The sequence below is a fragment of the Phascolarctos cinereus genome, unplaced genomic scaffold, assembly GCF_003287225.1.
Source record: "Phascolarctos cinereus isolate Bilbo 61053 unplaced genomic scaffold, phaCin_HiC Scaffold_2;HRSCAF=192, whole genome shotgun sequence".
Classification (NCBI taxonomy): Eukaryota; Metazoa; Chordata; class Mammalia; order Diprotodontia; family Phascolarctidae; genus Phascolarctos; species Phascolarctos cinereus.
Genome location: NW_027555625.1, coordinates 317,850,020 through 317,871,276, shown reverse-complemented (window position 1 = coordinate 317,871,276; position 21,257 = coordinate 317,850,020). Strand labels below are relative to the sequence as shown.

At 39.0% G+C, this 21,257-nt stretch overlaps 1 protein-coding gene and 2 pseudogenes across 3 annotated transcripts in view; 1 reads left to right on the top strand and 2 right to left on the bottom strand.

The window, feature by feature from the left end:
* RBL1 (RB transcriptional corepressor like 1) overlaps nucleotides 1-20,757 on the bottom strand; it is a 73,088-nt gene extending 52,331 nt beyond the window's left edge. For all 3 annotated transcript variants that reach the window (XM_020990799.2, XM_078150227.1, XM_020990801.2), the window contains exons 1-2: nucleotides 20,516-20,757; nucleotides 16,490-16,623 (exon numbers count right to left, since the gene is read on the bottom strand). In XM_020990799.2, coding sequence (XP_020846458.1) covers nucleotides 16,490-16,623; nucleotides 20,516-20,671 — 290 coding nt within the window. In that variant the 5' untranslated portion in view covers nucleotides 20,672-20,757. The remainder of the gene's footprint in view (nucleotides 1-16,489; nucleotides 16,624-20,515) is intronic.
* Nucleotides 2,728-3,386, top strand: LOC110211463 (BCL2/adenovirus E1B 19 kDa protein-interacting protein 3-like pseudogene; annotated as a pseudogene).
* Nucleotides 8,178-11,034, bottom strand: LOC110211287 (large ribosomal subunit protein eL22 pseudogene; annotated as a pseudogene).
* Nucleotides 20,758-21,257: the final 500 nt, after the last annotated feature.

Genomic DNA, 21,257 nt, shown 5'->3' with positions numbered 1-21,257 from the left:
CAGGATACAAGAATAGCCTAACTGGCTTCATCACTGGCTTGCTATGCTGGTGGCATATTCTTAGTTTGTTTGTACATCCATGCTGTTTGCCTTAGATTGTAGAATATACAGCACAGAATCATAAATGGATCAAGACATAATTTAGTTGTTGTGGTATATTATTCTATAGAATACAATGCTACTTCCCATATATCAATACAGTTCAGTAAGATTCAGAACCTAAAGAGGAAAGAGACAATGCTCCATTTCCCTACAGTGAAATGGAGCTCATAGTACACATGGACATCTTAGAGCTGAATATTATTTATCCTTCATTCAATCTCATATTACTCTACTGTTTTCTTATGCATTCTTTATATTCTAATTCAAATTATATTTGTATATATGTCATACTTCCCCCTAAGAAACAACAAGTTCCTGCAGGGTAGAAACTGTTTCTTATTTATCTTTGTACCTACTCTAGTATACAATGTATTATATATTGTGCTTAAATGCTTTTTTTTAAAAAAAGAATATTCATCACAATCACAAATTGAATTTTACTAACCAACTGACCATTAGTAAGACTCCAACCCGCTATTTAAAGTCCCAAAAACAAGGGCTTTAAATCTTTGAGGATGGTATCAAAAATCTTTGAGTTCACGAATTTTTTTACTGGCTCACAACATTTGCACAGCCCCTACCCATATCTAGCCCTCCTAATTTAGTATATTTTACATATTCAAAATGTCTCCTCTCAGACCAGGTTCATGAGGTAAGGTTATATCACTATCTAAAAAGAATTTTTGGGCAGCTAGGTGGAGCAGTGGATAGAGCATCCGTCCTAGATTCACGAGGACCTGAGTTCAAATCCAGCCTCAGACACATAACACATACTAGCTGTATGACCCTGGGCAAGTCACTTAACCCCATTGCCTAGCCCCCCCCCCAAAAAAAATCCTCTAGATAAGAAGAACTTTTTCTTTTTGGCAATTCATAATTCATTTATTTTTAGCATTCTTTTCTTTATAAATTTTGACTTCCAAATTCTTTCCCTCTCTCCCATCCCTCTCCCACCCACTGAGAGGGCATGCAGCAATATGATGTCAATTATGCATATGAAATCATGCAAAATATATTTCCATATTAACCATATCGCAAAAAAAAAATAAAGTGAGAAAATTATACTTCAATTTGCACTCAAGAGTTCATCAGTACTCTCTCTGGAGGTAGGCAACATTTTTCATCATGAGTCCTCTGAAATTGTCTTGGATCACTGTATTAATTAGAGTAGCCAAGTCTTTCACAGTTGATCATTACAATATTGCTGTGTAATGGTGCACAATGATCTCCTGGTTCTTCTTACTTCACCTTGCATCAATTCATATAGGTCTTGCCATCGTGTTTTTTCTGAAACCATACTTTGTCATTTTTTATAGCACAATAATACTGTACCACAATCATATGCCACAACTTGTTCAGCCATTTCCTAAATGATGGTCATCTTCTCCATTTTCAATTCTTTGCCACCACAAAGAAAGCTGCTATAAATATTTTTGTATATAATATGTCCTTTTTAGAGCATTTTTTTCATCATGACTATAGACAGCTTTGATTTCTTCTTCTGAAAACTGCCTGTTTTCATGTCTTTTGATCATTTATCAATTGGGGAATGGCTCATATTTTTATAAATTTGACTAAGTTTTCTACATATTTGAGAGATAAGGCTACTATCAGAGAAACTTGCTGTAAAAATTTTTTATATTACTCCATATGTACTATTTAGCAAAATGTAGTTTCTCTGATTATCTGTTTTAATTAGGCCTATTTTTGCTTTTGCTTTGTCTGAGATCATGATTGCTACCTTAGCCCTTTTTCACTTCAGTTAAAGCATATTAGATTCTACTCCAGCCCTTTATTTTAACTCTGTGTGTGTGTTTCTGTTTCAAGTGTGTCTCTTATAAACAACATATTATTGGATTCTGGTTTTTAATCCATTCTGCTATCCACTTCCCATTCACAGTTATGATAACTATGTATTTCCCTCCATCCCATTTTCTTCTGTTTTTCCTTTTCTCCTTTTCTTTTTATCTAGTCCTCCTCAAAAATAGGTTTTGCTTCTGACCACTACCTACCTCCCTTAATCCATCCTCTCTTTTATCATTTCCCAACCCCATAATGTTCATTTGTTACCCTATTTCCCTATCAGGTAATATATATTTCTATACTGAACTAAGTGTGTATATATATTCTTCCCTCTGAACCAATTCCCATGAGAGGGAGGTTCAAGCATTGCCTTCACCCCCAACCCCCCATTTTCCCCTCTAGTATAAAAGCTAGTCCTTGTGTGCCTCTTTTATGGGGGAAAAGTGTACCCATTCTACCTCTCCCTTCTCCTTTCTCCCAGTGCATCCCTCTTTCTTATCCCTTTAATTTTTTTGGGGGGGGATCATTCCAACATAATCAACTCACACTCATGCCCTCTGTCTATGTAGATTCCTTCCAATTGCCCTAATAATGATAAGGTTCTTAGGAGTTACATGTGTCATCTTTCCCTATAAGAATGTAAATAGTTTAATTTTGTTGAATCCCTTATGATTACTCTTTCATGTTTACCTTTTTATGATTCTCTAGAATCTTGTATTTGAATGCTAAATTTTCTATTCAGCTCTAGTCTTTTCATCAAGAATGCTTGAAAATGCTCTGTTTCGGCTGGAGACCGCCCGCCGCCGCTCGAGCCTCCTGACCATGTCATCTCTGCTAGTAGAGCAGCCACCGCAGCTGCCCCACAACAAGGAGGGCAAGCAGTCGCTGGCCCCACCTGCGGGCTTCAACAGTTCCTAGGTGGAGCTCCAAATGAACGGCAACTGCAATGATGGGAATGGAAATGGAGACAAGGAGAAGATCCTCCTGGACGCCCAGCATGAGTCAGGCCAGAGCAGCTACAGAGGCAGTTCTCACTGTGACAGCCCTTCCCCACAAGAAGATGGTCAGATAATGTTTGATGTGGACATGTACACCAGCAGGGACCATAGCTCTCACTCTGAAAAAGAAGCTGCAGAAGGAGAAAAGGAAGTGGAAGCTTTGCAGAAAAGTGTGGACTGGGTATCGGACTGGTCCAGTCAGCCTGAGAACATCCCCCCCAAGGAATTCCACTTCTGGCACCCTAAATGTTCCGTTTCTTTAAGTATGAAGAAAGGAGGGTATTTTCTCTGCAGAATTTCTTAAAGTGTTCATTCCATAGCTGTTCATCTCTCATGTTTTGGCTTTGGGACTAGGCATCTATATTGGAAAACGACTGAGTTCCCCATCTGCTAGCACCTACTGAGGGAGAGGAGAGCCCTGGACGTGCGTGTGCCCTGTGAAGTGCTATCCCTGTGAAGTGCTATCCCTGTCACGTTAGTGTATTTGAACTTGAGACCATTCTAAGCATGCCCCAGTCCTCGACCTTCTTTTTACATGTCCACGTTCCAGATCCTCTTGGGATTCAGTATTTTATTCAAATTCTTGGAAGGCATTTTCATGACCTCATTCCCTGACCCTCAGAGTTTCCTTAGAGAGTTTACCGTTGTCTAGAAATTTGAAAAGTCTTCTTTTCAATGTAGATGCCACCAGCAAGTGATTTTTTTCCATAGCCCTGTTTGTTGCCTCCTTTTCAATCCCACCTGAGTTAGAGCTGCAGCATCCCCATAGAATTGTTGACTGCTTTAGGACAACGACCATCACTCTTTTAAAAAAGAAAGCAAGTTAGCAAGTATCCTACCAAACCTTGGTTTTTCAAGACAAAGACAAGCTCTCGTAAGCTCACAATTTATAGTTATAACAAAAACAAGAAAAAGAAACACAAAAGAAGTAGTTTGTGGCAATAAAAAAATGTATTTCAAACAAGCTTTGGGGCCATTTTCTCTCCAAGCCTCCCGGTGTTGATTGGCACGTTGCAGGAGGCTGGCTGCACAAGTAAATGCTGGAGACTGAGCAGGGTGAGCCCTGAAGTACTGACAACTAGTGTGTTGTCGGCATGTTGACTTTTCCTTACTTCTGATAGACAGGGTCTCAGGCCTAGATAAGAGAATAATGATGGCATTTGGGATTTTGGGTGTTGGGGTTTTTTCCTGCTATGTGTGAATTTATTTTCGTTTTTCATCTTTCCTTAAAGGATTGTTTCCTCCTTTTTTCCCCCCTAAAGAGAAGCTCTTGAATGACTTCTAGTGTGTTTGGTGCATTTACAGGCTTCTTGTTTTTGAAAATTGCATTTCTTCTGGAGCCCTTTAAAGATGCCCTTGGGCCTCCAGAGCTATTCCAAGCACTTAGGGCTCTTCTGTGGAACGGTTCTGGAGTTGGGGAGGAGTTGACCAAGTCCTGAAATGATGTCCCTTTTAGTGTTCTTCCAGAGCTCCCACTTGTTACTGTTTACTGTACAATCTTCCCCAGGGCAATGCCAGGGACCCTCAAGCAGCATTCCCCCCCAGGGCATCCTGCTCTAGGTTACTGAACTCTTTGTTTGGGGAACACAGCCGCTCCTTCAGTGACACTTTTCTTCTTCAAAATGTGAAGTTTTAGTACCAAATTGTTAGGAAGCATCAGGATTTGATTTCCAGTGTCCTAAAGTAGGTTTTATCAGATTTCAGAACATGTAGCATGACTCTGAAGGACACTACTATATGTTTGATATATATAATTACTGTTTATGATACAGATTTTAATACTGGCTATTTAGAGAACCATCATTACTTTGAAGACTAGAGATTTGCTCATTTAATTAGTGCATTAGGTTGATGTGAGTAAAATACTAAGACAGCCAGTTTGCAGAAACTGTTCCATCAAACTGTTTTTTTCTGCATCACATTTTATAAAGTGGATGTGTTATGGTAGGAATGAACAGACAGTCCAAACACAGAATTTAATTCTTAACTGACTTGTTAACTGGCCGTGACAAGTATGGAATAACTGTGATTATGCTTAAATTTGTTTTCTCCTACCATTTGAGAAAACATTGTAAGGTATGAGCCAGGGCCCAAATAAAAGCAACAATGAATTCTTAACAAAAAAAATGCTCTGTTTCATTAAATATCCATTTTCCACTCCAAAGGATTATACGGTACTCAGTTTTTCTGGGTAGGTTATTTATTCTTGGTTGTAATCCTAGCTCTTTTGCTTTCTGGAATATCATATTTCAAACCCTCTGCTCCTTTAACATGGAAGCTACTAAACCTTGTGTGATCCTGACTGTGGCTCCACAATATTTGAATGGTTTCTTTCCAGCTGCTTGCAACATTTTCTCTTTGACTTGGAAACTCTGGAATTTGGCTATAATATTCCTAGGAGTTATCATTTGGAAGTGACCAGTAGATTCTTTCCACTTCTATTTTACCATCTGGATTTAAGATAATGGAGCAGTTTTCCTTGATAATTTCTTGAGATATGATGACTAGGCTTTTTTTTTTTACCATGGCTTTCAGGTAATCTAATAATTCTGAAGTTATTTCTCCTCAATCTATTTTCCAGGTCAGTTGTTTTTCTAATAAGATATATAACATTTTCTTCTATTTTTTCACTCATTTGACTTTGTTTTATTGTTTCTTGATGTCTCATGGAGTCATTATCTTCCACCTGCTTAATTCAAATTTTAAGGAATTCTTTTTTTCAGTGACTTTTAAAAAATTTTTTTCTTCCAATTTTATTAATTTATTGATTTATCAACAATCACTTCCATATGCTTCTGAGTTGAAAATTTTTCTCCCCCTTCCTCCCCACCACCCTCCCCAAGACAGCACACAATCTGATATAGGCTTTACATTTACATTCCTATTAAACATATTTTCACATTAGTGAAATTGTAAGTAAAAATTAAAACTAATAGGAGAAACCATCAGAAAGATGAAACAAAACTCAACAGAAGATAAAAATAAGTGATAGCGATTCAACTTCCATAGTTCTTTCTTTGGATGTGGACAGCATTTTCCATCCCAAGGCCTCTGGAGATGTCTTAGATCCTTGTAAGGCTGAAAAGGGTTCAGTTTAACAATACTAGTCATCGCATAACATGGCTGTTGTTGTGTACAAAGTCCTCTTGGTCCTACTCACTTCTTTCAGTGACTTTTTCAAGTTTTAAAATTTAAATGTATGTACAAAATAAGAAAAGAAAAAAATGTCATATACACAGCAGAATATAAGAGAGGATTCAATATAAAGCACTAAATTTCCATTTCAAGAAAACCTATATAATACTACACATTGCTTTCAAAGCTTTCTAGCTTTTCTTTGCATCCTTATAGGTTTTCTTTTGTTCTCTTCTGTGCATTTTTTACTTTATTTTTTTCTCTCCCTCCCCCACCTCCTCAAAAAAGGCTACAATTAAGTGCAGATACACAAATACACACAAATACACATATATACACACATAGACATCTATAAACATATACATATATACATATACACTTGTACACATATATCTAAGACCTTACTATGCTTATTTCTACTTATCATCTGTTTTTCTAACGGAAGATAGCATATTCTTTCATGTGTCCAAATCTTGCCATACTTTTCTAAATCAATCAGCTCATCATTTCCTACACCACAGCAATAATCCAACCCAATACCACTGTATCTGAGAGAATGTCTTTGAAAGTCCCCCCCCCAATTTTCTGTATTCTTTCTATTCTTGGCTACATACATTTTATTGATACAAGAAAATTTAATTTGAAATAATCAAAATTATCCATTTTACACTTCAACAATGCTCTCACCTTATAATATGGTTTAAAATCTGATACTACTAGATCGGCTTCCTTCAGATCTTTTTTTTCCCCGGGTTTCTTTGAAGTTCCTGACCTTTTGTCTTTCTAAATTAACTTTTTGTGGCTCAGATTCCTTAAGAACCTAGCCAATATCTTAGAAATGTTCACATTCCTTAAGAGTCTGGCCAATATGATGGGTCTTTGATAAACCTTGTCTTTGGCTGAAAGAAAGCCTGGGTTCAATTCATTTGGGCAGAATCCATGTGTCATGATTTTGGAGTCCCAGCACCCCTGAATCTTTAGACCTCAACACTATTATTGTCCCCATTTAATAGTTGAGAAAACTGAGGCAGACAGAGGTTAAGTGATTGCCCAGGTTTACACAGCTAGTAAGTATCTCAGGCTAGATTTGAACTGAGGTTTCCTGGACCCCAGGCCTAGTGCTCTGCCTTACTTTAGCTCTTATTAAACATACACAAAGTCCCCTGGGCAAGTCACTTAACCCCATTGCCTAACAGGAAAAACAAACAAAACATACACAAAGTCTTTCTTAAAAGCTTTCAATTCTTTCCTAGGGTGTTGTTGCTGTTTTTAAAATGCATTTTACAGCACTTCTAGGGCTATATCCCAAAGAGATCGTAAAAATGGGAAAAGGACCCACACATACAAAAATAGTTATAGCAGCTCTTTATGTGGTAGCAAAGAATTGGAAATTGAGGGAATGCCCATCAATTGGGGAATGGCTGAACAAGTTGTGGTACATGAATGTAATGGAATACTATTGTGCTATAAGAAATGATGAACAGGTTGACTTCAGAAAAACCTGGAAAGACTTGTATGGTCTGATGCTGAGTGAAGTGAACAGAACCAAGAGGACTTTGTACACAAGAACAGCCTCGTTGTGCAATAACTAATACTGATAAACTTAACCCTTCCCAGCAATACAAGGATCTAAGACATCTCCAAAGACCTCATGATGGAAAATGCTATCCACAAAGAAGAAAGAACTATGGAGTTTGAATGCAAATGGAAGCATACTACTTGCTATTTTTTTTCTTCTGTTGTGTTTTGTTTCCTCTTTCTAGTGGTTCCTCCTATTGGTTCTAATTCTTCCTTGCAACATCACTAATGTGAAAATATGTTTAATAGGAATGTATATGTATAGCCTATATCAGATTGCACACCCTCTTGGGTAGGGAGGGGGAGAAAAATTTAAAACTCAAAAGCTTATGGAAGTAATTGTTGATAAATCAAAATAAATTTTAAAAATGCATTTTAATGCCCTCCCCCGATCAAAAAAAAGGAAAAAACCCCAAACTTTTTGCTTTTTCCAACTCAGTAAGATAATTTTTTAGTAATTTAATTGGATGGTATTACATAAATAGATCAGCTGGGTAAAATTGTCATTTTTTTATTCTATTGGCTTTACCTAACTATGAACGATAAATATTACTTTAGTTATTTAGATCTAATTTTATTTGTATAAAAAGTGTTTTATGTTTATATTTATATAGTCCTGTGTCTGTTTTGGCAGGTATACTCTCAGGTATTTTGTAGTGTGTAGTTATTTTAAATGGTCTAAAACAATACTTAATAATATGGCTGACACATAGTACAGTTTCCCTACTTTTCTCTTTTGATTAAATCTATTTTAGCTTTAACTTTGTCTGGGATCATGATTACTACCTCTTCTTTTTTATATAATAAATTCTACTCCTGACCTTTATTTTATGTTTGTGTGTATCTCTCATTTATATTTTATAGCATTTCCTGAAATCAACATATTGTTGAATTCAAAATTTTAATCTGCTGCTTCCATTTTATGGGTAAATTCATCCCATCACATTCCAAGGTATAATTACTTGTTGCATATTTTCTTACTATTTTCCTCACTATCCTCACCCTATTCCTATCCCTTTTCAGTCCTGTTTCACTTCTACCCACTACCTTGCCCTCCTATTCCTTAATCTACCCACCCCTCCAATAATTCCTCCCTTATCCTCTTCCTTTACCTTATCCCTTTGCTGTCTTATTTCTTTCTTAATTTAGAAGACTATTATACTCTTCTAGATATGTACATTGTTCCCTATTTAACCCCTTCCTGATGAGAGCAAGGTTTCAGCACTATCCGCTCTCTTCCCCTACTAGCTTCTTCTGTATGAATTTTTCCTTTTTTGCCTCATTTGTATGAGATAATTGATCCCTTTTATCTCTCCCTACAGTTTTATTTTTTTTAAATCACCCCTTCATACTCAGCTCAGCCCAAGCTTTTCTTTCAAACTACCCAGATAAAAATGACAGTCATAATACGACTGATAATATTTTCATATATAAGAAGTAAATGATTTGACCTTACTGAGTCCCTTTTAATTGGTCCTTAATGTTTACTTTATATTTCTCCTGGATGTTATATGTTGAATTTTCCCTTAAGTTCTGTTTTTGTTACGAATACCTGAAAGTCTTTCAGTTCATTAAATGTCCCCCCCCCTTTTCTTTTTTTATTCAGGATGAAACTTAACTTTGTTGAGCAAGTTACCCTTGGTTGTAACCCCAGCTCTTTTACTTCACTAAGATCCATGGTTCTTCCATGTAGTAGCTGCTAGGTCTTATGTAATCCTTATTGTAGCTCTATGATATTTAAATTGGTTTTTTTCTTGTTGCTCTCAATATTTTCTCCTTAACCTGGGAGCTTTGAAACTTAGCCATGATATTCCTGTAAATTTTATTCCTGAGATCTCTTTCAGGTGGTGATTGGTAGATTTTTTCTATTTCTGCTTTGCCTTCTTGTTCTTGAACTTCATCAATTTTCCTTGATGATTTCTTGTAATATTGTATCAATATTTTTTAATCAGAATTTTCAGGCCGTCCAACTATTCTCACATTATTTCTCCTTGATCTGTTCTCCAGATCGGTTGTTTTCCTGATGAGATGTTTCCTATTCTCTTCTATTTTTTTTTCATTCTTTTGATTTCTTCAGTGATTTTTATACCTCCTTTTCCATTTGACCTATCCTGCTTTTAAAAGAGTTCTTTTCTTCATTGAATTTTTGTACCTCTGTTACCATTTGGCCAATTCTGTTTTTTAAGGTATTATTTTCTTCAGTATTGTGTGTGTATGTGTCTTTTTTTTTTAAGCTCAAGTTTTATTCAAGATCATGTACAAAACATTTCCAGTCCCAAGAGGGTTTAATCCTCCTCCTCTTCTTCTTGGTTGATCTGGAAAGTACTTTGTCATTTGCAGTTCTCCTTGCTATTGGCCATCAGCCAGAACCAATCCTGAAGATTGCTCTTAAGTATTTCTTTGTCAGGTGCTTCAAATACCTTTTAGAAAATGGCACCTCTGACATCACTGTTATCTCACTTTGCTTCTCTCAATGGTTACAACTCTGCCACCAAGGTTGCCAGCCTTTCTGTTCGCTTTGATCTGTTCTTGGTAAAAACTGTTCGAAATTAGCTGCATCTATAATCCTATCTTCCACAGGATAGGTACAATCCAGAGTAAATTTGAGACTTGCTTCTTTTTTTTTTTTGCTGCCCTTCATCACAGATTTCTTTACATCATAGTGATCAAGGAACCAGAAAGGCTTGTGTCTCTTTTTAGCAGGCTGTTAATTCTCTTTTCATAATTTTCTTGTATCACTCTCATTTCTTTTTCCAATTTTTCCTCTACTACTCTTATCTCTTTCTTTAACTCTTCCAGGACTTCTTGTTGGGCTTGGATCAATTAGCATTTTTATATGAGGCTTTGCTTTTAACTGTTTTCACACTGTTGTCTTCTGAGTTTATTTCTTGTTCTTCCCTGCCACTGTAGTAACTTTTTATGGTCGAGTTGTTTTTGTTGTTGTTGTTTGCTAATTTTTCCAGCCTATTTCTTGACTTTGAACTTTTTATTAAAGTTGGGCTCTGTTCACCAGAGGGTAGGGAGGCACTCTCCTAAGCTTTAGGCTTTTTCATACTGTTTTCAGAGTTACTTCTGCAGGGCTGCAAGTTTTTGGTGCTTCCAAGGTGGTGTTACCTAGGGAGAGGTGTGGTGACTGCTTTCCTAGTTTGTGATCTGATCTTTACCCAGAAGGGGCCCTTGCCCCCTTGCAGTCACAAGTGCTAGTGCTCCTCTCTACCCTGGAACCGTGACCCAAAACTGCTTATGGTCAATAGAGTTGCCAATCAGTGCCAGCGTATCCAGCATCAACCAAGGGTCACCTGTAATCTCATTCTGACCAGTTACCTAACCCCTTTACCGTCTCTTGGCTAAGAGCTCCCAAAGCTGCTACTGCTGTCACCACTGTTACTGCTGCTGCCACAGCTGGCACTGCTGCCATGCTCTAGGCCAGCTCCACCCCAGTGTCACAGACTTCTCCTGACAACCTCCTAAGTTGTCTTAGGCTGGAAAAATGTCTCACTCTGACCTTTCGTTGTCTCTGCCACTCTAAAATCTGATCTGAGGAGTTATTTTAAAGTTGTTTGGAGGGTTAATGTTGGGAGAGTTCAGCTGGGTTGCTGCCTATATGCTGCCATCTTGGCTCTGCCCCTAATGGCATCATTTTCACTTACAAATTACAGATCTGTGTTAAAATGAATATACTATGATAAATTTAATTCCCAGGTATGGGGCCTAGAGAGGAAATTTTGCAAGTAAATTAAAAAACTGCAACAAAAGCTGAAAAAAAACACAGAAGGAAAAGATCAGAAAGAGAAATGGAAACAAATAATATTATTATTTTGTTAAAGTGAATATAATTTCTTTTTTGGTGAGGCAGTTGGGGTTAAGTGACTTGCCCAGAGTCACATAGCTATTAAGTTATGTGTCTGAGGCCAAATTTGAACTTAGGCCCTCCTGACTCCAGGGCTGTTGCCCTATCCACTGCGCCACCTAGCTGCCCCTAAAGTGAATATAAAATTTTAAAAGTAAATTATAAATAATTTGTAGTTTAGAGTTCTTTGCTTCATTTTGCTTTATTTGAAATGTTTATTTGGTTGAAGATTACTAAGTTTAGAATTTTTAAAAATGTTGGTGGGCTAGAAGACATTTGGACTCATTTATCTCCAACATAAGGGTGAAAAGAATTGTTCTGAATCTACTATTAGGGGAAGGTGTGTCATGCACATACAATTTCCACCCCCTTTTTCTAAGTGTCTAGATTTTTTGGCATGGTTTATTCATTTGATGGGTGTAGTCTAGTTATGTACTTTTATCTGGGCTACTTGGAATATCTTCAGTAGGAAACAACGAGAGGAATTCATAGGCTTATAGATTTAGAATTAGAAAAGACCTCAGAGATCTTCTGCCCAGATTCCTTATTTTACACATGAGAAAGGTGATACTCAGAAAGGTGAAAAGTCTTGACCAAAGTCACAGGTACTAAGTAGTAGAAATGGACTTCATATCCAGTGGTTCAAAAGAGGGAATGATCATTGAAAGCTGAGACATTTGGGGAAGCTTTCAGACTTCAGGTTTGACTTGAAACTGATCTTTATTGCAAAGAAAGACTGACATAAACTGAGAGGAAGAAGGAATCCCAGGCAGGAGTATGGCATAAACAAAAACTAGGAATACATAAGCATATCCACAGAGCAATGAATAGAGAGACTAGTTTGTTTAGAATGAAAGTTTTCTACAGCAGAATGGTAGGAGATAAAATTGATGAAGTAGGTAGCAATTAGCTTTTCTTTTCTCTCCTACTATACTGTATAACCACTACGAAATAGGTATTTGCCCCTAGAAAGTCAATGTTATATAGATAAAGATAAAAGACAGAATTAGTTACACATGACTATCATAGGACATTTTTTTAACCAATTCCAACCAACAACATTAAGTTGGTTATCAGTTAGGATTTCACATTGCCTTTTTATATAAACTTTTCTTTTTAATGGTATGTCCTGCAATGGGATTTCATCTGTACAAGAAAGAATATCTATACCACGGTATTAAAGAAGCAAACTGTTTGAAAACCCAGTCACACCCATCCTCTCCAACAGTTCCTGACAACAAAAGGGAAGAAAAAAACTTAGAATACAAATGAAGTAATAATTATTTTTAATGTTAGTAGCTGTGTGACCCTGGGCAAGTCACTTAATTCCATTGCCTAGCCAGAAAAAAAAGTGAAAATTATCTATGAAAGCTTTTACTGGTTCTGGGTTTGACTAAATTTGAATAGGGAAAACTCCTGTCAATATATGGAGAGACAGATTTTGGGAATAGATCATAATATATATAACTTTAGCTACACATAGTCTCCTTCAACTTTCTCCCTCCATAGGAAAATTTACATAGCTTTATCATTTGTAGTAATGGAAGAAAGTACTGACACAGATAATTTTTAAAATTTGAACACATATACTTTTAGGTACCTACAAAAAAAAAAGTATGATCTTCCTCTAACAGTTAAGACATTGCAATAAGAAAATATCTAGGGCTAGGAAAGGGCTCTGGTTTTCAGTGCTGGGGGAAAAAAAACATACTTCCCTCCTTCTACCACCAAATTACATACTTCCCTCTAGCTCCCTCGTCTCTACAAGATTCTATTTGATTGGTAACAGAAATTAAATAGAAGACTTCAATAAGGTTTATTTTTTCTCCTACACCAGAGTCAGGGACAATACGTACGCACGAATCTAACAATGTATCTAAGGTAACTAGGCCATATGAGAAGGCATAGGATCAAAAATAAGTTAGAATGATTCTGTTAATCCTCAATAATTGGATAATAATAATCCTCTGCATAACCTCCAAATGGATAAATGGAACTATACAGCACTTTCTCAAATCTTAACTGTTCTTTCTCTTTTTTATGTCATATTCTTATATTATTCCACGTTCATTCATTTATTTATTTGATATGCATTTGTAAATTGCCAGCAAGGTACAAAGCACTGCAACTAGAAGAGATACAAAGACCTGTGCAAAAGAGGACCATTGTTCTGATGCGGGCTTACAGGAAGAGGGATAATAAGAGATACAAAATAACTACAATACAATGTGGATGAAAGAAGGAACAATCATACATAATTTGGGTACAGCAGAATCAGGAAAGGCTTCATGGAAAGGTGATATTTGAATTGAGTGATGAAGAATAAGTAGGACTTCAATAGACAGATATGGGAGCTTTCAGGCCTAGAAAGCAGTATGATCAAAAGTACAAAAGTGGGGGGCAGCTAGGTGGTGCCATGGATGGAGCACCAGCCCTGGAGTCAGGAGGACCTGAGTTCAAATCCAGCCTCAGATGCATAACACTTACTAGCTGTGTGAGCCTGGGCAAGTCACTTGACCCCACTGCCTAACTGAAAAAAAAAATATAAAAGTAGAAAGATGTATATAGAGGATAGCACACAGTAGGGATGAGGTTTGAAAGACAGGTGGCGCAGGGTCAGATGGTCTAGCTTCAAATCCTACCTCTGGCACGTGCCAGTTGTGTGACCTTGGATAGACCATTTAACCTACCTCTCTGTGCCTCTGTAACCTACCTAACTCTCTAAGATTATAAATTGTAAAGTAAGTGCCAGCCTGCAATGATAGTGGGAGCTCCACACCACAAGCTCCTTAAACCAACTAAGATCAATAAAAAAAAAAATCAGAAACCTGACACTAACTGTGTGACCCTGGACAAGTCACTTAACCCGGATTTCCTCAAAAAAAAAAGAAAAAAGAAAAGAAAAAAAGGTCAAGCAGCAACAGCTTACAGAAGGTCTTAAATGCTAGGCTCAAGAGTTTGGGTTTTATTTAGGAGGCAATAGGGAGCTCTCTTCTCTTCAATCCATCCTCCACACAGCTACCAGAATCATCTGAGGCAAAAGTCTGACTACATTGCTTCCTTATTCAAAAGCCTTCAGTGACTTCTTATTACCTCTACAATAAAATACAGAACTCCTTAGCCTGGCCTGTATAGCCATCTTGTCAGCCTTACTCTATACTACTTCTTCACACAAGCAATAGAGTCCAGCCTTAATGGTTAGTGAGTTCCCAACCTGAACCCTCCTCATCCCTCACCTCTTTACATCCACAAAGGCTATTCCTCCCCTCTCCCAGAATGTACTATCTCACACCCAGAATCCTTTGCTTCCTTCAAGTCTCACCTCACATTTGTTCTGCCCTGTCAAGCTGAGCTCATCAATGCCCTACCCACCTCACAGCTGTTAATATGCTCTTGCTCCTCAAATTATCTTTCTATTTGTAGACATGTTGTGTCTTCTAGTGGGACATAAACTACTTGAGAGCAGGGGCTGGTTTCTTTTTTGTCTTTTTATCTCAGATACCTAACACACAGTAACTGCTTAATAAATGTTGAATTGAATCCAAGGCTTTTGAGCAGGAGTGATATTAAATTTATGTATAAGAAAAATTAGTCTGGCAACTCTATAAAGTATGGATTGGAGGGAAGAGAGCCAAACTATTACAACAGCCCAGGCAGGTGAAAATCAGGGCCTGTACTGGGTGGTGGTAAAGGGAATACAGAAGAACAGATTCAAGAGATATTTCTGAAGTAGAGTCAACATCTGCTAGGGTATGGGAAAGAAAAAAGGAAAAGTCAAATATTTCAAACATGTGATCACATGAATGATTAACAGAATCCAAAGCTATACATGTCAGGTTTTGGGAAAGGACAGTAAGTGTGATTTTGGATATGTTTGGTTTGGTTACCAACAAGATAGTTGGAAATGTCTCCCTGGCAGTTGGAAATGTGGGTTTGGGACTCAGAAAAGAAATAAAGGTCAGACATAGAGATTTGTGAGCTGTCCATGCAAGACGCAGCATGGAGTAATGCACAGAGTGCTGGAGTTGAAGTCAGGAAGATCCGAGTTCAAATCCTGATTCTAATACATACTAGCTGTGAGACCCTGGGAAAATCACTTAACTTCTCTGAGTATCATTTTCCTCATATATAAAAGGAGGTAGTTGGATTAGATGGTCAAAACCTGTGCTCCCCTGATACTAAGTAGATGTAATAATAGTTGATACTATGTGAGTGGAAGATACTGATGAGGCAGAGACTTTAGAGACATAAGAAAAGAGGTCTGAGGTCAAAACCTTGGGGAATAATACTCACTTTGAACAGTAAGGAAGAGGAACTAACAAAAAACCAAGGAGCCACTAGGAAGAGGGTGTATGATGGTAGGGTAGCCAAAAGAAGACTATCAAAGAGAAACAATCAATAGTACAGAAGTAAAAGAAGATGAAGACTCGAAAAGGCCATTAGTTTTTAAAAATGGGAGGTTACCAATAATCTCTGAGAGCTGCTTCAACAGAAAGATGAGGATGAATGATTGCAAGGAGTTGGAGAGTAGGTGGTGAGAAAATCCAGCAGCTATAGACTAGTTTTTTTCAAATAGTTAGCAGGGAAGAGGAGGAAAGAGATAGTATGATAAAGATCAAGGGGTTAAAAGAAGTTCGGGTGGAGGACTGGAGAGACCTGAACATGTTCACAGTTAAATGAGAAGGCACCAGGGGAGGGAAAAGTTGAAGATACATGAGAGAAAGGGAAGGACTGATTAAGCAAGTTCCTGGAAGAGGCAGGAAGAAATGGGATCGAAGTGGAAGCTCATTAAACCTAAGGCTAGGAAAGTCTTAGGCTACTGGGCTGTGGGCTAAGTGAGGTCAGCAATCTGAGGACAGGAGAAGATGTGAACAATGGTAAAGGAGTACAGAAAGTCTAGATTTTGGAGCAGAAACAAAGTTAGCATGTCTTGATTGGAACCAGGTGGTTTAAAGAAAACAAAAATTCAATTGTAAGGTTAATACTTTTTTCAAAATGAAAAATATAAAGGGAAATGTTTTACCTCAGTTTGGCTGAACGTAGTATTCTGGTCAGTGATACGCAATTTCCTTCCATGATGCCCTTTCCAACTGTAGGAATAATGCTTTTACGGCAAGCAACATAGAGTGCACATGCCAACCAATGTACAACTTCTCCCTGTTAAGCAAGAGGTAAATAGTTAAATAGATATTTTTGCAGCTATGCTATTTTCAAAAGCACCATTCCATTGTTTTATAAAAATTCAACCTCACAACCCACATAAATCATCAGTATTTCTATATATTACCCAACAAAACACAGTAGGAAGAGATACAAAGAGGAATTCCATTTAAAATAACTGCAAATAATATAAAATACTTGGGAGTCTACAAGCCAAGACAAACCCAGTAACTCTATGAACACAATTACAAAACACTTCATACAAATAAAGACAGATCTAAACAACCAGAGGAATATTAATTCTCATGGGTAGGCCAAGCCAACATAATAAAAATGACACTTCTACCTAAATTAAATTTATTTAGTGCCATACTAGTCAAACTACCAAAGAATTCTTTTTTAGATCTGGGAAAAATAATACAAAATTAATCTGGAAGAACAAAAGGTCAAAAATATCAAGGGAATCAATAAAAAAAAGTAAAGGAAGGAGGCCTAGAAGGACCAGATTTCAAACTATATAAGCAGTAATTTTCAAAACAATCTGGTCCTGGATAAGAAGTAGAGAGGTTGATCAAGGAATGGATTAGGTATACGATACACAGTAACAAATAACCGAGGTAATGTAGTGCTTAGTAAAATCAAAGATCCAAGCTTTGGGGGCAGCTAGGCGGCTTAGTGGATAGAGCCCTGGCCCTGGATTCAGGAGGACCTGAGTTCAAATCCGACCTCAGACACATAACACTTACTAGCTGTGTGACCCTGGGCAAGTCACTTAACCCTACTGCCTAACCATAAAATAAAAAAAATTTTAAAAAAGGATCCAAGCTTTGGGGCAACAACTCACTATTTGTCAAAGACTTCTGGAAAAAGGGAAAGCAGTTTGGCAGAAAATAGGCATAGATTACATCTCCCACCATGTACCAAGAGAAGTTCAAAATGGATACATGATTTAGACATAAATATGTATACCATAAGCAAATTAGGCAAGCATGGAAAATGTTACCTGTCAAATATATGAATACGGCAAGAGTTTATAGTCAACAAGAGATAAAGAGGATCATAGAAAGTAAAATGGACATTGTGATTACATGAAATTTAAAAAGTTTTGTACAAACAAAAACAATGCAGCCAAAATTTTAATTTATAAATTTACTCAAAGAATACAAGTTGCAAATTACAAGTTGTTTACCTCCCTTAAGTTGTGAAAATAAAATTTAATTTAAAAAAAAACCCAACAACAAAACTATATCCCCCTAGTGATACCTTTATCTAGAAAATCTAGTAATGACAGGTTGGGTATGGGCTCTGGGTAACCTTTTTCTCCTCACCTTCCTCCTTTCCCAACACACACTCTGGGAAAAATAAGACAAAGGCAGATACAGATGAGAACCAGAAAAGCCATGTTCCACAAGGAATAGATCTTTTAGTCCTTTTCTGTTTGGCAAAGGAATTATTCTGACAGATTCAGGGAGAAGGTGGGAGGAGTTCATGTTGCTCACTGAACCATTGAGTGTAATAAGACACCTGGGTCATTTGGCTTCTGAAGACTTCACAGCAGGCACTTAATAAATATTTGTTGACTGATTTATTAAAGAACATGAAAATATAACTCTCCAAGACATAACACAGCCACGTACTTTTTTAGAAACATTCATCTAAAGATATATTATTATTATTGTTTCCTATACACACCAAACAACACCACAATCTCAGATTTTCACAAGCGCTCTATGGCCACCACCAGCCATGCACATTCTCCCCAAGTTGTGCATAATATACAGACATAAGGGTATGTGGATTGCTGGAAGGAACCTGCCTGAAACACTTACTAGCTATGTGACTCTGGGTAGATCACTTAATCTCTATCTGCCTCAGTTTTCTCACATGTAAAATGGGAATAAGAATAGCACCTACCTCACAGGGTTGCTGTGAGAATCAAATGAGATATTTGTAAAAGCATTTAATATAGTGCCTGGCATACAGACACTTAATAAACCTTTGTCCCCTAGCTACATATGGGAGAGGGTAGGAGCTGGTTGGGAAAGTTTAAGGATACAAAAAATGGAGAATGGTCTCTAAAAATACAGCCTTGTTATATAAAATAATTCTCTACACGCTCAATGCTTCTTTCAGAGCATGTGACTTGGATTCCTTTCCAACCCAAACACTTACTCAACTCCTCTATAGAAAATTGTTAGGCACTTTGAATTCATAGTACTGAGTTTACAGAGAAATTATGTGACATCCATTCCTTCAGTATTAAGAGGCCATCTCCCTTAAATTCTTGGCTAGTGCTTACAGCACCTTTATCCATAATAGCAATGAGTAAGGCTATACCAGGAAATTTTCCTTTCTACTGTACCAGGAAATCATCTAGTAACTGCCTAGTCAGCATTGTCCTCTATGCTAAATAGAGAACACCAACATAGGGCATTAATATCTTGCATATGTTCATCTGTACTGACTTTGCATGTTCTTTCTGAATTAGATGCACATTCTTGAAACATGTATGTATGTATGTATATAAAATTTCTCTGGGTTTCAAATTTTTTAAACATCTTTAGTCAGTAAACAAATATGTCACGGAATGGGAATGGTATGTACAGTATCACATACAAGCGGGCATTCAATAAGGGAAGACCACAGGACTTAAAGTCCACAACAAACTGAAACACAGTTTCCAATAACCCACTCCTGATTTTTATGAAGAAGGTATTTACCAGTCCGCCCCTAAAAGTATTTCATAAAATCATGGAAACTCATAGCTGAAAGGAACCTCTGGTCATTTGGTCAAATCTCTCACTTTGCAGTGTAACATGGCCACAAAGAACACTGATGCCATAAGTTATAAACATAGTGATCCGAGTGAGAGAGGTGAGCGAATTCCCCTGTCTGGTCCCATGGTCCCATTACTTCTAGAGAACTAGGGAATACAACCTTGGGAAAAATTCAGCTGGCATAGTGGATAGAGCGCTAGAGTTAAGAGTCAAGAAGACCTGGGTTCGAATCCCACCTCTGACACTCACCAGCTGTGGGGCCCAGGGCTAGTCACTATAACTCTTTTTGAGACTCGTTTCCTTATCTGTAAAAAGTACAGAAGGACTAGATGCATCAGTAAAAATGAAGAGGACTAGATGGTCTTTAAGAACCCTTCCAGCTCTAAATCTATGTTCCTATGAAACTTGAGATCAATTGATTCGCGAGCATACTACTATGTACCTACTAATACTAAGCACCTACAGTGTGCCCAGCCCTATGCTAAGCGCTAAGGATACAACGAAAGATCAAAAACAAAAACAAAAAAACCCAGCCCCCCGGTCTCAAGGAGTTGGAGGTGGGGTGGGGAGCCGGAGGGAGACAACCTGCAAACAATTATGTACAAACAAGACAGATACGGAATAAACCGAGGGTGGTCTCATAGGGAAGCCTAGGAAAGGTTTCTTGCAGCAGGTGGGATTTTAGCCGAGTCTAGAAGGAAGCGAGGAAGCGGGGGAAGGGGGGGGGTGGAGAGGTCCTGGGCGAGAAACAGCCAGGAGGAGGGTCACTCAGCCAGGAGGACAGTCACTCAGCCAGGGTCACCCAGGAGGAGCTGATAGCACTGCGGAGGTTTGGGAGAAAAGGGGACAGGGCTGGGCGGGCCCTGACGCCCCCACTACTGCATTTAAAGGGCTGTCAATCGGACGGGGGGGAGGAGGAGACGGTGCCCGGCCCCCAGGCAGGACTAGGGGCCCCAGGGCGATGACAACGGTGGATTTGGACTCTCCAGCCCGAGTCTTTCCAGCCGGGCCAGGGGCTGTGAGCGGGGCCCGCGGACCCCAGGAGGGCTGGGGGAGGGGGCGCATGCGCGGGCGCCCCCCGCCCCACCCGGCCTCGGCGCCCTGGCTCTCACCTCCAGGCTGTAGGTACTGCGGATAGCCATGAAGTCTCCCAGGGCTTCGGCCGCGCTGCCCTCGTCTAGGTTCAGCTCCTGACAAAGGGCTTGAAGCGCCTGCCGGGCGGCCCCCAGCCCGGCTGCCCCCAGGCCGTGAAGCTCGTCCTGAAACATCGCGCCCGAGGCCCCGGGCTCCGGCGGCAGGCGCTCAGCGCCTACGCCGCCCGCGACCGCCTCAGGCTCTCGGGGCCACGGCTTCCCACAATCCCCCGCGCCAAAGCGCGCGAAAACTCTGGCTCGGAAAGGGGCGGGGCCTTGCGGAGCCGTGGGGCAATCCTGCCCTGCGAGTCCCTTCTCTCAGGAGCCAGCCCAGCTCCTGGACCCCTCCTGCCTCCTCCGAACGCGGCAGGGAAGGGGCTTTCGGCTTTGGAGGGAGCGATTAGTCTGTCCGAAAAGTTCACAAGTCTGTCCTAAACTGAGCCTTCTGCCCCGGCGCCTGCTGGGAATTGTAGTCCGCATTCTGTCGTGGAGGACGGGACGGGGAGGGAAGGAGGGGAATGTCCGGGCTTCCAGAGCCCACTGAGCCAAACTAGGGAACCCGGGCCTTATTGGCTGAGTTCGTCCCACCCGCCTGGGCCCCCTCTACCGAGATCCTACTCCAGGGATGGGCTAAAGATAGCTCCAGAGCCTATTGTTAAAGTCAGTGTAAGCGCTTACGTCGAGAATGGCAAACGCAACAAATCAGGGCTTGATTTGTTCG